Here is a 16523-nt window from a genome sequence, read left to right as displayed (position 1 = left end):
AGAGAGAGACAGACAGAGAGAGAGAGAGAGAGAGAGAGAGCAGTCATTTCCACAAAGAAGCAAGAGGTATTTCCACAAAATGCTCAGCTATTTCAGAATTGGGTAGTCAACATGGAATGTTCTCCAAGATTCTTCATTTTCAGTATTCAATACAATCACTTTATACATCAGCACACTTCTATACAAAATTATATAAATCAGCTGCTGCTAGGTTTGTTCTATTGTCTAGCACCTGTCTTTCCCATCTCTTCATCCCAAAGTGCTCTAACCAGTTAGAAGGAAAACCTGTTCATCTGAAGCCATTGTGTTTCCCTCCAACCTATCAATAACGATGTCTGTAGGAACCACCCATACCTGGAGAACACCTCTTCCCCTCCTTTTACCTACTTGCTATAGGAACAGAGCGAGGAGCTCTGGTCCTCTCTGACTGCAGATCACTTGACAGTAAAGCATCAATGAAGCTGGGAATCCTGGGAACACAGCCTAGGCGTGCCGGGAGGGAAATGACTGATACGATGGACAAGCCAGTCTGCAGTGCCCCATGTAAACGGGAAGCTTGCTTTCTGTAAGCTGAGCGGCTGGTAAGACCAGCTTAGGGGCAGGGAAGAAATTATCCTTCAGAGACTGCCTTTGCTGTCACATCTTGTAAGCACATACACAAATCTGAAAGCCCTTGATGATATCCTATTAATTTTCATTAGAGTGTTATTTCCTTCATTTTCTGGATGAAGGGATCAAGGCCTAGAGATATAATAATTTTATATAACCTAAAGTCTTTCTTTGGCAACTTTGGTTGTGAGCCTAGCCTTTAATGGCTGAGCCATCCCTCCATGCCCCTCACCTCTTGCAATTTTGAATCCACTACCAAACCTCTCTGTCTTATTTAGTGTTTCATTGCTGTGAAGAGACACCATGACCATGACAACTCTTCTAAAGGAAAACATTCAATTGGGGAGGCTTACAGTTCAGAGGTTTAGTTCATTATTGTCATGGTGGGAAGAATGGTGGCATATAGGCAGACATGGTGCTGGAGAAGGAGCTGAGAGTTCTGCATCGTGTTACACGGGCAACAGAAAGTGAACTAAGACACTAGACCTTGTTTGAGCTTCTGAAACTTCAAAGCTGGCCCCCAGCAACACAGTTCCTCCAACAGGAACATACCTACTCCAACAAGGTCACACCTCCTGTAATGCCAGGCATTCAAACACATGAGTCTATGGGGGCCATAAACCACCACAAACTCCTTGGGAACTTATCAAGACAGAGTCAGGGATGGCAGGTGATCCACAGAGTTCTCTAAAAGTGAACTTTGGAGTCCCTTTGTGCTGGTGAGCGGAGCCCCTCCTGAGCCAGGGCAGGACATGGTGTCCTGTCAGGGTTTACCATACACATGGGCCCTTGAAAATCCGTGGGAAGACTTTTTACTGGCTAACTGAAGAGCAAGGAACACCGAGCCAACTTGGTTTCTGGAGGCCTAAGTGGTTGTACCTCAACAGTATTCTAGGGGTGCCACCGTGGTCAAGGCTCTAGGAGTGTGAGAGAGGCCCAGGGAACCTCTACCATGCTTCTCAGCATGCTGAGAAGCAAAATCAACAAAACAGTATTATTTAAGTAAAGCACAAATTTAAAGTTATGTCAAAAACATTCTTTTAATCCTGATGAAGTACCTCTTGAAATTATGAACAATACTTCTAGAGCAAACCCTTAAAGGCTAAATTCTAGGGTTTTTTTTGGGGGGGGAGGGATATTAGAACCTAAACCAAACAGAAGCATTTAGCTCCTTCTGGACAGGGTTTACAATTATTCTTTTTTTTTTTTTTTTTTTTTTTTGGTTTTTTGAGACAGGGTTTCTCTGTAGCTTTTGGAGCCTGTCCTGGAACTCCCTTGGTAGACCAGGCTGGCCTCGAACTCACAGAGATCCACCTGTCTCTGCTACTTTTTATGGTATTTAGGATTAAGCCTAAGGTTTCATTCATGTTGGGAAGAAACCCTACCATTGAGGTAGCTACACCCCTTAGCCTGCTTTTTACCTTTATTTTGAGATGGCGGAAGGGGGGTGTGTCTCAATAAGTTGCCTATGCTTGCCTTGAACTGGTGGTTTTCCTGCCTCAGTCTCTCAAGCACCTGGGATTCCATGCCTTTGCCCACCGGGCCTGGAACATTTGTCTGACTTATAGAATTTGTCTTTGTGGTTCTAGTCCTTATCTAAGCAATAGTGCGGATCAATAGTGAGGGCAAACACGGCTGCCACTCCAGGACTGGTGCAGCATTGGGATTTACGGGCTCTGAAGCAGATCTTGTGCGTGGACAGCTGTGTTGATTGAAAACTACTGAGTAGGGGCTAGCAGGAAGGGATGAGGGAGGAAGTGGTAGGGAGCCTCTGCTGGCACACAACTCCTGGCAAGCATGTGATGCCCTCTGACTATTCTGTGGTGGTGTGAACCCCAGAAAGCAGGACCTCTTGAATGATGGGAGATATGAAGCTCCATGCATTGCCACAGAGATGTGGGTGTACTCCCCAACATCTTTGTTTGCCTAGTGATGGCTGTATAGGATGTGCTCTGCCTCTGGTACAGGATGATATTCAAAGGTGGTGTGGGGTGAGGGATAGAAGTAGCTTCTGCATGAGTTCCCAAGAAGAACGAGAAGGCTGATGCATGAGGTTTTTCTGAGGATGGAAGGCCAAGAGAGGTCAAATGAACAACTTGAGCTTGTATTATTAGACAGTGGCGATCCCAGGAAGAGTGGTGATGACACAAAATAAGAAATTACCTTTGTGCTTCATTCTCTCGCCCACCCCACCCCACTCCCTCCCTCCCACTTGTTTGTGATCACACACACCACTAGTGCAAGACAGAGATGAGCACCCACAGAAGCCGAGTAGTGATGTGTGAGAAGACGGAAGGCTTCATTTCCAGGCTGTAGCACCCTTGGGTGCAGGGCTATTCCTTTTATTTGTGGATAGTATTAACCACTCAATAAATGATTGCTAAATAATAAAGACACCATCTAAGTGAGGGCAGATAAAGGCTCAGGGGAACCCAGCAGACCTGGCCTGAGACTGTGGACTCTTTCTTCACAGCGTTCTGCCCTCTCCTAGAGACAGACTAACTGGACCTGCCTACTAAAATGATGGAGTGAAATCGGGGAAAGCAGCAACTTTCTGGTTCTTCATTGCTAAGCAGTATCGGAAAAGCAGCTGGATCTCCAAGGTTACCTGAATTATTAAAAAGCAAGAAAAATCTTTTGATCTACAAAAAAATCCTCCACAGCAGATTTTGCAGAATGTGTTACTTTTCTCATTAGGGCTCTGGTGTGTGTTTTGGGAGGCAGAGTCCTCAAGGGGCATTTGGCTATGGCTACTTTTGCTTCCCTTGTAAACTGAGAGTGCGCTGAGACAAAATGCTAAGCTCTTGGGGAGACCAGGGGCTTTTCTCATTTTCAAAGGCACTAGTGGTTTGATTCAGGAATGAGCGGAAGCTGGAACCCAGGCTGAGATTGAACGCACACTCAATAGGAAAGACCATTAGCAAATGCCTTTCTCCTTTGGCCAGAGATACTAGAGCAAAATTCTGTATCCATTTGCACTAACAACTGACGAACCCAGCCGCAGGAAAGCCTCTCATCTCTGTTTTGTGTTGAGGCTTGGGTTACTGGGAATCATTATGCTTTATTCATTTTAAGTTGCTCCAACTAATGGATGTTCACTGGTGTTTGAGCCTTGTCTAAGTGACTTTTCACAGATCGGTGACAAGCAAAGACCCGGCTCATCTTCCCCCTTTAAAGCCCCATTACCCCTTTGTATGGACTCTAGATTTGTTTTCTTTCTCAGAGTCCTGTGTTGGTTAAAAGTCCTGGCTTCAATGTGATGGTAAGTAGAGACAGAAGCTTTAAGAGCTAAGTGGGATGTCATGAGGTCATCAGTGTATATCATGAGGTCATCGCATGTGTCATGAGCTCATCAGTGTGGGTTTCCCATGCTGGGATTAGTGTCCTCAGAAAACTTGACCATGCTGCCATCTACTCTTAAATCTTCAGTTTCCACACCAGTGAGAACATAAATTTATGTGTTTTGAAACCAACTAGTCTATGGTATTTTGTTATAGAAGTCATAGTGGAATAAGACATCTATATCTCCAGCCCTTGCGTCTGGATTTGAGATCCTTGTAAGCTTGTTTCTTGTCATACAATTTTGTTCTTATGTACCAAACTAGGGAAAGACAGGGACACTGAATCTGGGTGACAGTGACGTGAGGGGGTGGAACGCTCCTTCCCAGCTGCGCCCCTTGTGTCCCCTAAAATTAGCCTCAGAACTCCACTCGCCTAGAGAACCTTGTTACACATTCTGAGTGCAGAGATCTCTGGAGATTCGGATTCAGAAGCGCTGGAGCTCCAGAAAGGGTGTTGTCATTTAACCAGCTGGCCTGGAACTCACTCTGGGAACCAGGTCGGTTTCAAATTCATGACAGACATTCTTTCTCAGCCTCCCATGTGCTAGGATTACAGGGATGAGCCACCATCTTGGGCTTTATTTATTAATTTTTAGGGACTCTTTTATTATGATTATGATTATGATTATTATTATTTTAACAAGCAATGCAGCCGACCAAGGATCAGGCAAGTCTGGAACACAGTGGAGTCTTTTTGGGATACATACTGCCACCATTTCCTATAAACCTTACAGGGGAGGGCAATGAGGATACCTTTTTTATCCACACATTTACAAAGCTCAGGATGAGGGCAAGAAGCAGCCTACTTGGCCCTGAGCCCATGTCTACGCAATGGCCTCTGATGGTTGTTTTATCTTTTCTGAGTGACGATACAGACACTTGGCCTGAGACAATGAATTCTTGATGTTGGTCTTGGATTATCAGAGCATCAGATCTTGGCTTGTGTGGAAGAAAATTCTGTCCTTTCTGGGAGCACTCACATGAGCCTGTGATGTACTGGCTTGGTAAATGGATGACATGCTTGCCAGAACCCAGTTTTACACAGGAGAAAAGTGCGTGTCTCGAGGTCAGGTCTTTAGGAACACTCTGCCCACTCATTTCTAAGTATTCCCATTTATCTTGTTTTCTCGATAGTAGAGGCGGGTGCTATAGTCCCATTTTATAAATCAATAAGCCTGGGAGCAGACAACTTTCTGAGTTCCAGTCTTTTTAACCCACTATTAACTGCATTTCCTGAGTACTTTCAGCTTCCAGTGCCAGCTTGCCAGCAGAGATAGTGAGGGATGAATGCCAGGTGGGTGAGAAGGGTAAGTGCATGCTGGACTGGATGCCAAATTGACTCTCAGCCCTTATGTTCCTGCAGAATTCCTGGGTCCTACATGTTCTGGCTCTCGCCCGTCCGAGCCCTGCAGTTCTGTTTGCAGAGCATGCAGGAGCAGGGCTAGCAGAGGACACCCAGACTCGCACACCCCCAATTGTTCTTTGATTTTAGTATACACATCACACACTTTCTGTTTGGTTCTAGGGAAATGCAGCCTAACAAACTGTGTCCTTCCTCTTCCCTCTGGATATGTCAGATTGTATCATCTGATGCTCACTGTCTTGCCTTGATGGTTAAGCATGTAATGGGCCATTGTGCAGAGTTGGCATGTGGGGTTCAGATGGAAGGAAGGGTTCTCCTCCATCGCTCAGCTCCCTGGCTGAAAGAGGAATTCTAGCTGTGCAGTGTGTTTGCAGAGACTGGCTGGCTGGAGCCATGTCTTCACAGCAGCCACTCTGAAGAAAAATCAAAGGACAAAATCCCCCCCCCCCCCAGATCATATGTCACGTTCTGGCTTAAAACAATAGAAAGGCAGATGACACTAATTCATTCACAGAATCACATATGCTCTTTTGTTCAACATTTGTGCATTCCATTCAGAGGAAACTGCCCTAGACTGCAGGAAGAAACAAATTCCTGAATAAACACCTTCAAGGGCCCTGGATTGCCTAGAGGAAGCCAGTGCCAGGATAGCGGAAACCCTTTTAGTCTAGGCCCTGAGCTCTGTCCCTCACATAGTCTCCTGCTGAGGCCCCTCTAGTCTAGTCTCTGAGTTCTGTCCCTCACATATCCTTCTGGAGAAGGCTGTCCAAGCCCAAGTGGTGTGCTTCCTCCTCCCAGGAGCCTTCTTTAGACCTGCCCTGCTGAACGGTTTCAGGTCCACAGAGCTTTGACCACCACGTGTATCTGCCTGTCTGAAAGCATTGCCATGTTGCTTCAAAACTGTTTACAACACGATTGCCCACTCTAGACTCTCACCTCCTTGATGGCAAGAACTTTATTATATTTGGTTTTTTTCCCTCTAGTGATGAGGATCGAACTCAGGGCCTTGTGTTACCAGGTGAGCACGCTTGATTATATTTTAAAAGAATTTTCATTATAGAGAGGAAGAGGGAATTGGCAAACCTTATAAATCTAACACATAGGTTAATAAATCTTCATAAAACAAGAAACCATGCCCACTTGGAAACACAACTTGGCCATTCACCTGCAAAATCCCTTGCCCGTGGTGCATCTTCATCCAAGTGTCCCTCTCCTCCCACAGGGACCTGACGTCCTGATTTTTATATGAACAATGTTCTGCAGTTTGCACTATAGTTTCATCACCGATAAGTACATTTCTGCACACTACAGTTTCTCTTGCCCTCTATGAAAAGAGTGTACGTCTTCTGATTCCTGGGCTCCTCCCCAACATTTTCAGGTGTTTTCCCAGCCTACCTGCTGATGATCTAGTTGACCTCGGGCAATCCCACAGTCTGCATTGTGCTGACTGGAGCTCATGTGAAAGTCAAACTTTCTTCTGCCCTGGGCACTTCCTGCCTATTTCCAGGTGGATCAGATTCAAGCTCTGTCCCTACCCTTTTGTTGCCCTTGGTGTGGTCCCAGCAGTCACCGACTGACTGACAGGTAAAAAACGGGTTATCTGTATGCATATTGGGAATTTCAGACTAATGAAATTCTATCTCTAGAGTAGTTTTAATAGGTAGACTATTTAAAGAGGCGTTCATTCATTTGGTGCATTCGGTGGGGCACTTGCCATGGAAGACACGCCCGAGCCATTCCATGTGTCTGCCAGCGTTTAACATAAGGATTCATTTCCTCAGTGTTTCTAAAAGTGACCATTGTTTTTGGTTAAATATCATTGTGAAGTGCTAAGTTTAAATTTATTTGATTCTAGTTATTATTGCTGATGTTCAAATTGACCCATCTTTGATTGATGAGTCTTTTAAGACACCTCCTGAGTCTTAGTGACAGGATTCTGGTATCGTTTTTCTTTTTTTTTTTGAGACAAGATCTCACTATGTATCCCTGGCTGTCATTCATAGTGATCTGAATTGACCTCAGATTCATAGAGATCTGTTTACCTCTATTTCCAGTTTCATTATCTTTGACATCATTCTTATCATCTGTATGACTATTGTCTTTAGATTCATCTTATACATATCTTGACTCATACCTTAGATCAAAGATTTCTCTGAAATTTCCTATTTTCTTTTAGTTAAAAGGTGGTATTTCAAAACCAGACTCTTGATACTTCCAGATTGCTACATACAGTGGAATAGAAGTAAATGACATCGATCTTCCTGTTTAAGTTAAACAAATAGTTAACACATACATATGACACACACATACACATAACTAAATACATACATACATACATACATACATACATACATACATACATATGAAGTCTGGTTTGGAGCGCTTCATCATATATATCCATGGGGCAAGTACTTTTCTCCTAGCTAATTTTAGGACACTAATTTGATATGGTTGAATGTGGAGCTGGGGGAGGTTGTGTATAGTCTGCTTTTATTAGCGACCCTTATGTATTTCAGGTTCAGTATCTCCTGCCTTCCTACGGATACTTCCACCTGAAGTACCAGTTTCTAATTATTCAGAACATGATGAAAATAATTAGAATTTTCCATAATTATTCATTTGTTATCTCCCATACTGCACACAGAGCAGACACAGAATATTTCTGTTGCCACTGTAATAATTACCCAAAATGTTAATTTTTTGCATATTCTGCTTTTTTGCATTAACACCTCTTTTGTATTTTAGTTTCCAATTTACAAAACACTATAGTAATGATAGATAGCGGTCCCTTATTTATATTGCCTGAATGTGTGGCTATTAATATTTCCCTAGTCCTAGCTGTTCAAGTACTGTGCACCAAATGCTCCCCATCAAATCTTCTGTCAATGCGCTCACAAGTCATTTAGATTGAAACGTGTTATTCAATCGATTTCTCAGGAAAGGCTCATGGGATCAATATTCTCTGAGCTCTTGTATATTGATAACATCAGTGCCCATTATATTTTGAAAGTCAATTTTTCTGGAAATAAAATCATTTGACTTACTTTCTTTGAGTATCTTAAATATATCACTCTCTTTCTTTTGACACAAGAAGCTGCTCCTGAACGCATAATGAAAATGTAAATCATGTGTTTTTCTCCTCGATGCTCAAAGGGCTTTTCCCTTAGAATTTATTAATATTACTAACACTTGTCTGATGCTGTCTGTTCCAGGCTGATGGTCGTAGGCATGAGGGATGCTCTACAAGCCGTTCCAAACCTGTTATTTCAGGACCGGTCTCTTGACGTACAACTTGCTCTTTCCTTGCTCTTGTGGCTTGAATATGAAGTGGTGACCCCAAACTCATGTTGGATGGCTGGGTTGTGACTGTACTACCCTCACGAATGGATTAACAACCACTGCATGACTGAAAAGAATGGCAGAGGGTGGGGTCTGGCTGAGGAAGTAGGTCAGCCAGGAGCAAGATGTTGAAGGTGTTTCTGATCTAACATTCTTCTCTTTTTCTTCCTACTTCCTGGCTACCACGTGTAAACGGCCCTCTTTGATGCCTGGGCTCGCTGTTGTGATGTTCACCTTTGGCGAAAGCAGGGCAGCCAGCTAAGCGCAGGTGGAAACCTCTGCAACCAGGAGCCAGAAAACCTTTTCCTCCTGTAGTCTGGTTGCCCCGGCTGTTTTGCCACAACAGAAAAAGGCATGCATGTGTTTTGCCTTCCTTCTCTAGGGGCCCCAGTTTCCCGGATGTTCAATTCTCTTTGCTCACCTTTGATATTTGTCACTTTCTCTCAAATTCTTTTTATAGTCTTCTTTTTTTATTTAAATTTTTAGCCTTTTCACCAGCTGTTATTTTTTTTCTGAAGGTATTATTCATTTTGTTTACTTGGTTTATATTCTGTGTAATTTAGCCATGATTTTTAAAATGACTTTATTTTTGGAGTTTAAGTTTTTATGATTCTGATTAATGTTCTTTTGTGTCTTGTATCATTTTCATATTGCTTTCTAACTTAGCTAATGAGTGATGGTATAGTTCTGATTTACTTTATAGCTGTATTTTTGAGCATACATTCCTTGTGTATGTTATTTCTGTTTTATTTTTTTGTAAGAGCTACCTAGGACCTGGCTGCCATTTTTTTTTAGTGTTCATTTTTATGTTAAATTATGGGTTTTTTTTTTTTTTTGAGCTTATGGAAAGACTTTGGTTTCAGGAAGCCATTCCAGTTCCAGGGTCTGTCTTCTGTTTTGTTTAACATGACATTAAATATTAAATCAGCTTGTATTCTGAGCTTTGCTGCCTGTTTACTGCCCCCCACCCTGGTCCCCGCTAACCTGGACCTCACATATATTTAGATTCCACTCAGTGCAGCTTCTCCCCCTGGCTTGGTGGATCTATCCTGAGAGCTTGCAGTTTCTTGTCTGCTGTAGCCTCTTCAACCCCCCTTCCCTCCGCCTTACAGAGACTTCTCCATTTCTCCCGAGAGAGTGGGTGCTCTCTACTCCCTGGACATCTTTCATGTTTGTGTTCATGTTTCAAAGGCACCCCAACTTTCCAGGGATGCTGTCTCCTCTTAGGGGCTTCTGCTCCCAGCTTCTCCCAGATACCACTACTCAGCTTCTTTCTCTTTCCTTCCATCCAGATGCTTGTGTTTCTACCCACTTGTCATCCGGATCTTGTGAGACAGCTTAACCCTGGCTTGGCTGGAAATGTGTCCCTGGATGTCTGGTTTTGTTATCTAACGGCTCCACCCATTTTTATAAAGGTGTTTGTAGAGATTCAAAGACCGTAGTGTTGATACCATGGTCACCCTCCTAGAGTCCTCCAGAGTGCTCAAGCTGCCTGAGACCTGCCCCTGATCAAACAGTGTCTTTCAGAATTATCAAAATGAACATCCAGGGTCACAGCCAGGTGAGCTGGGAAGTCAGATGATGCCTGCAGTCATGGTTCTCCACCTTCCCAGGCAGAGGATTTATTTCTGAAAGTGTGCCAGCACGTTCATCATCTGTATGCAATTTTATAGGATGTTACAGAGCTCCCAGATGTCTTGAAACTCATCCCCATTCCCCCAGAGACTTGAGTTAGGAAACCCAGGAATGATTAAGACCAAGGGCAGATTAAGGACTGATAAAGTAGAAGGCTGGCAATCTTGTTTGTCCCCGAGGTTGGTTTTAGCTATAAGATCTCCTTATCATGGGGCTAAGATAAATCTATTTGGCTCCTTGGATCCAGACAATCCAGGGACAGAGAAAGGGCATCGGTCTTTGTTGGAAAGCTTAAAGGAAAGGTGAGCGTTCTCAGATACCAAAGCACCAGCGTAAGTAGGGCAAATGGACTCAAGATAAACCAGCAGACATACCTGGAATCAGGAGGAAACCCTAGAATTCATCTAATCTACATCTTTGGATCTTTAGAAGAAAGTCTAAACCCAGTCTCTACTATCTGGTCACCTCACTGCATCAGAAGCTCCTGCTGTGTTTGCTAAAATGAAGTCTTTTGGGCCCTTGAAGTTGACCCTCTCATGTCGGTGGACTGAGACCTGTGATAGTGGACCCTGTTCCAGTATGATCTCAGCTCTTCTTAGCTCGTTAGACCTGCAAACCAATCTATTTACAAATGAGGTTGCATTTTGAGGTCCCGAGGTGAGGGCTTCCACATGTCTTTCTTGGCAACGGAGGGAGTGTAGGGAAGTGCAATTCAGTCTATAATACTTAACTACTCTGGGGTCCAAGTCTGTTATTTATTTATTTACATTACAGGTTTTTTTTTTTTGGAAGTAAAAGGACACACTAGGCTTGAATCACAACTTTGCTACTGATTATCCATGAATGGCTAAATTTTTGACAACTTTGAACTTTATAAGATGGAAATAACTTACCATAGTGACCTCATAAAGGAAAGGACTAGAAGAGATGAAAATAGACATAACGTCTAGCACCATTCTGGGCCCATAACCAGCACTCACTCAATAGATAGTAGCTACTATTATTACTTTTCACTGTTTCCTTTGAGAAGTTATGAGTATTAGAAATTAGATATTTCAGGAATGGAGAGATGGGTCAGCAGCTAAGAGCACTGGCTGCTCTTCTAACGGACCTGGGTTTGATGCTCTTAGTAACTCACAGAGTAGCTAACGACCCTGTATAATTCTAGTTCCAGGAGCTCCAACACCCTCCTCGGGACTCCTCAGACATTGCATACACATGGTGCAATACATACACACAGACAAAACACCTATACACACAAAATAAAAATAAGTGAATCTTTTAAAAATAAATATATTTCAAACATCTTAAGTCAAGTTACTCCTGTGACATCACCCACACACCCTGCAGAATTCACCATACTTCTTTGGCTGGCTGCTGGATCCCTTTCTAAGATACTGCAGAGTCTCTCCCCTAAGTCCCCAAGAAGATACTGTTCACTGTGTGACAATAACACAGCTTCACAGCACGATATTCCAATCAAGCACTTAGAGGATCAGGGCCCTCCTCACCCAGGAGTGGCTATGTCTTTATAAAAGTGAGGTATCTGCTTAGAAGTGGGGCTTTTACATGGAGCAGCAGGGCTTTAATGACACTTTTGTTCAGCCTTCTCTCGCTGCTGTCTGTTCACAGTTCCTAGCTGTCCTTGAGGCCACCTTCTGAATTTCCCACATGCAATGGTCACTTTTTGTTCTTGGCCATTTAGCAAACTGCTTAGTAAGATATCTGTGCTGAGTCTTTGAATAAGACAAAGCTAACACACACACACACACACACACACACACACACACACACACACACACACACACACACACGAGATTGGCAATGCAATGTTGACCATAACTCATTGATTTGATATAGATATACTGAGTTGTTTTTGGGCTGTGGAGAGAAAGCTGTTCAGGAGGAATGAGGAACTCTGTTTTCTTGGAAAGGGCACAAAGAAGAGCCCTATGTTACTCGCCACGTGCTATAATCTCTTGCAAACTTTACCCTTGTGCCGTCTGCAAGTTGGACAGAGAGCTCAACGGATGCAGCTTTTGTGAGTCATCATCACTCATGCAGAAATGGGAATTTTAATGGTACAGATGCCCAGGGGTCATTCATGCTGGAAGTAACCTCCCACAACGTGTTGGCTCACCAAAGTGGACGTGGGTGGATTCTTTGTTATTCCTTAGTGTCTTTCCTGGAAAGAGCAGACACCTATTCATGTCTTCCCAGGACAAGCCAACAGCATCCCTCCCATTCTCATCTGCTAGTCGGCCCACTGCCAGCTCGATTTCTCTGATGTCCAGTTCCCTTCTCTTTCTGGTACTTGACACAGCTGCATCTGCATCCTTGAGGTAAGTCAGATATATGACCGATGCTGATCCATGTATCATGGTTATAATTTATTTGAGACAGGGTTTCTTTGTGCAGCTCTGGCTGCCCTGAAACTGAACCAGGCTGGCCTCGAAATCACAGAGATCCTCCTGTCTCTGCCTCCTGAGTGTTTAGATTAAATGTGTGCACTGCCACTGCCTGGTACAAGGATTACTTCTATACAGACACATGGGCATCTGTCTATCTGACTCTTTGCTACAGAGGCCAAGGGTGAGAGGGCGTAGCCACTATCAGCATTCAGATTACCCTGTGTTAATACATGGGAAGGAATTGTGCCTAGAGACTTCATCCACCTCTTCTTTGCCTTAAGCGAGAGAGAAACAAAACTGTTAGATGAGCCACTGAGATTTAGGAACATTTGCTACAGCACAGCATGCCTATCTCAATATGACTACTATGCTTTTACTATGCCTTCTCAGAGATGCTTGGGCTCTCAAAGACATTCACGGTTGGATAGGGATATTTATATACCCATAATGAGAAACACAAAATTTATTAATGTTTCATATGCACTAATCCAGTGCTCTACTGGTGAGTTTATTATTTTTGTGTGTACCTGTGTTTTGACCCACCCATCTCACGAGGCTGGGTGTTGAAAGGAATATTCTACTGGTGGCTTCATGTTCATGATGAAAGAGTTTCAGATCTGAATTTTGGATTTTTAGATTCAGGGTTCAAGATCTATATTGTATTCTTTATTTTTATTTTTAAAGTGCTAATTCTGAGCTGTTGAAATGATCTCACAACCCATGATGGATAGTCACATAAAGTCTGAAACCATTTTATGGGTACATCTGGCCTCTCTGTTGCCCCAGAGTGAAAAACAGTGCTTCCGGGAGGAGGAAGAGCTCACCCCAGTGCTTTCTTTCCTCAGCCCTACCAGAATGTCTAGGACTAAGTTCCCTTAGTTAGTGGACTCACTCTTTCTGTGGGATTCTACCGCTCAAATGTGCAAGCATCCAGATTCAGGCTGGATCTTTGTCTCGTGAACTCCATGCTGTAAGCACAGGCCCTGTGTACACTGAGGATTCAGATCCCAGTGCATCCTGCTGACCGCTAAACTGTCCTGCAAAGACACAATCTCTGTCCTGAACTGTCAGAGATGGAGTTGGAGGTCTCCATCATGACTGGGACCCGTAAGGCTACACCTGCAGGGTGATTCCCTACATTTCCTTCTAATCTCATTGGTCACGCTCTTTCACAAGCTTTCCTGATATGAAGCTCTATCCTTTCTAATGTGCTTCTGTCTCCCTGGGTCTTCACCTATGCTGCTCACTCCAGGTGGACACCCTGGCATGTGAGAGCCCTTTACCCATTCAGTCACATGCAGATCGTGTGTCTCTGAACAAAGACCCTTTGATGTTTTCTTTCCCACTCTCTCAGGACCCCTTACTCCCTGTCTCACAGAGATTCCTCATTAAAGCAAGGCGCTCTTTCTCCTGCCACGCCTTGCTTGAACCAGAGACGTTTTCCTTTTAGCTTTTCATCTTGGGGGTGGGGTCACATGAAATCTCAGCCAAATAAAAGTGTTCTGTGAAGGATAGAAACCTCGGTGCATAGGTAGTTAGAAATGCCACTACTTCAAAAGACAAGTCTGATTTATGAAGGTGGACATGAGATGTCCTGCAGAACCCATGTTGCCTCATCTCCATCATATACTTATTAATAGATATTAACTTTGCACATAGACTCTTAGGTCTCTCCTTAAAATCTGAGGGTGGTGCTTGCCTGCCCAGTGCCTAGTCTCCCTTCCTTACAATAAAAGCCCTAACTTTCCCTACTTTTCCTACTTCTTCAACAGATTAGGTAGCCAACAAAATGGAAGGAATTGGTGGATAGAGTTTCTAACTAGTTAAATAAAGCATTAATCGTATCGCCTTTCCTTTCTCGCCAAGGACTTGAATGCATCTTCTGGAACTCAGGAGCTATTTTGAGGCCAAGAGTAAACTTAGGATAGATAGAAAGCACACATTGAGACTGGCACAAAGAAAGAATAATGGGATTGTAATCGTACCAATGACATCACTTGGCTCTATTCCCTGCCTCAGTTTATCTGTAGCCTGCTCTCTAACTGATCTAGAGCCTGCTGCTCTAACTGGGCCTGCTTTCTCTGCCTGCTCTTTCCCCACACACTCCCACCACCAAGGCAGAACCACTCTGCCCTGTCTAGAGCTCTGATGGGCTGGAATCTCTGAGTCCATGAGCCAAAAGCAAACTCTCCTGGTTTAGGAGGCCCCTGTCAGGTGTTTTGCTACAGTAAGGACAAAGTAACTAATACACGGAGCCAAAAGCAACCCCGCCTGGAGCAGTTCACCTCAGGCAATGCTTCTTTGTTGCTGTCTCTGTGTCCACTAGAGAACTTCCTCACCAAGGCTCTGTAAGCCAGCTTCCACCCAGGCTGTTCTGGTTCCATATATTACATCAAAATTAATGGAGCCCACTTTTCCTCCTGTGAGGTTGCATGCATCTGGAGGGAGGGACACTGTCGCTCACTCCTCTTTGTGCCCACAAGTGCTTGGTGCCCAGTGACCAGAAACGAATCCTTTCAAGTGACGTTTGATGGATCAGATTGAGACTGGAGAGCGATTTGGATTTGGCATGCTAATTCCCTTAGGATTTTATTTTGGATTTCGCTGGTAAGTAATAAAGTCTTGGGGGTATGGCACTGATGAAGTCCTTTGGAGCCGTTATTGGAAAGAAAGAAAAAAAAAGTGCAGCTGTAGATTTCAGCTACGGATTCCCCAAGGCAATTCTTACTTGCCATCAGATTTTCCTGCCATAAAACCGTGTCCCTGGAAAGCCCTGAAGCAGCCTCACCAGGAAGAATGCCTCGCCTGACTGTTCTAGCCTCCTCAAGAGGCTAGGCCTTTCCCATGGGACAGGGGATCAGAGATAACTGGCTCCTCAGGCACGGCTGCCCGGCTCCTCTGCAAACCCCAGCCCTGTCCCCTTGGCCCTCCCAAGGCACTCTGGGAGGGTCCTTCATGCTTGAGTTGCAAGATTAAATGAATGTATGTTTGGATAAGATGCTTTTAGGCTCCAGATCAAAGTTTTCACCACTGGGTGGGGGGGGGTCTAGACCCCTTTCAGCACAAATACAAAACCAGCTTTCCCATCTTGGCAGATTATGGCTGCCAAGAGGGCACAGCCTGTATCTGCTGTACCAACAAATTTTCTGGGGAGTAGAGGCCATGGCTACCAGGGAACCAATGTGATGAGAAAAACGGAAAATGCACGTTTTATTAAAACCACCCAAAGTGTTATTTGGCCTGAACAAAATTGATCCTTTGGCTAAATAAAACCACCGGAGAGCAAATTAAAGTGTGACTCATAATATGATTAGTCCGCCCTTGTAAAAATAATAAAAATTGTTTTGGTAGGTTTGCCGTGGGTGTTGGTGCGCTCACTTTAATAAACAGTTCTAGGGCCCTTCCTGGGAAGGTACAGATATGGACATAAGCCAAAGCAGAGGCAGGGACCGCTCTGCTTGCCATGTCGCAGAAGAGATGGAGAAAGCACCTCGCCCGCAGGCAGCCTTCCTCTCTCCAGTCATTTCCATTTGCCTCGATTACTTACCATTCCTTTGCAATTGTGAGCAGACTCACAGAGCTGAGTGGAACTGGAAGTCTATTCAGTTTTTAAAGAAGCACCAAGTGGCAGCTGGAGCCCCAAGTGATAATTCTTTTTTTCCTTGTTAATATCCAGCTGCTGCTAGGAGACCTGGGAGAGAAGAGTCACTTAAAGCCAGCTCTAGACATTTCAATGGGAATTAGCTCTGGTCCCAACTTTGAAGCCTGTTTTGGAAATCACCTCAAAAACTGGGAAGTTGAATGGACTGTGACCTTGAGGCGTGG

At 44.0% G+C, this 16523-nt stretch overlaps 1 protein-coding gene across 1 annotated transcript in view; it reads right to left on the bottom strand.

The window, feature by feature from the left end:
- Positions 1 to 16523, bottom strand: part of Slc9a9 (solute carrier family 9 member A9) — a 559136-nt gene that overhangs the window by 4254 nt on the left and 538359 nt on the right. Inside the window, exon 18 of the mRNA XM_005366691.3 lies at positions 11181 to 11205. Coding sequence (XP_005366748.1) covers positions 11181 to 11205 — 25 coding nt within the window. The remainder of the gene's footprint in view (positions 1 to 11180; positions 11206 to 16523) is intronic.

This window comes from Microtus ochrogaster, unplaced genomic scaffold (genome assembly GCF_000317375.1).
Source record: "Microtus ochrogaster isolate Prairie Vole_2 unplaced genomic scaffold, MicOch1.0 UNK12, whole genome shotgun sequence".
NCBI classification, from domain to species: domain Eukaryota; kingdom Metazoa; phylum Chordata; class Mammalia; order Rodentia; family Cricetidae; genus Microtus; species Microtus ochrogaster.
This window is presented reverse-complemented; position numbering and strand designations above follow the sequence as displayed.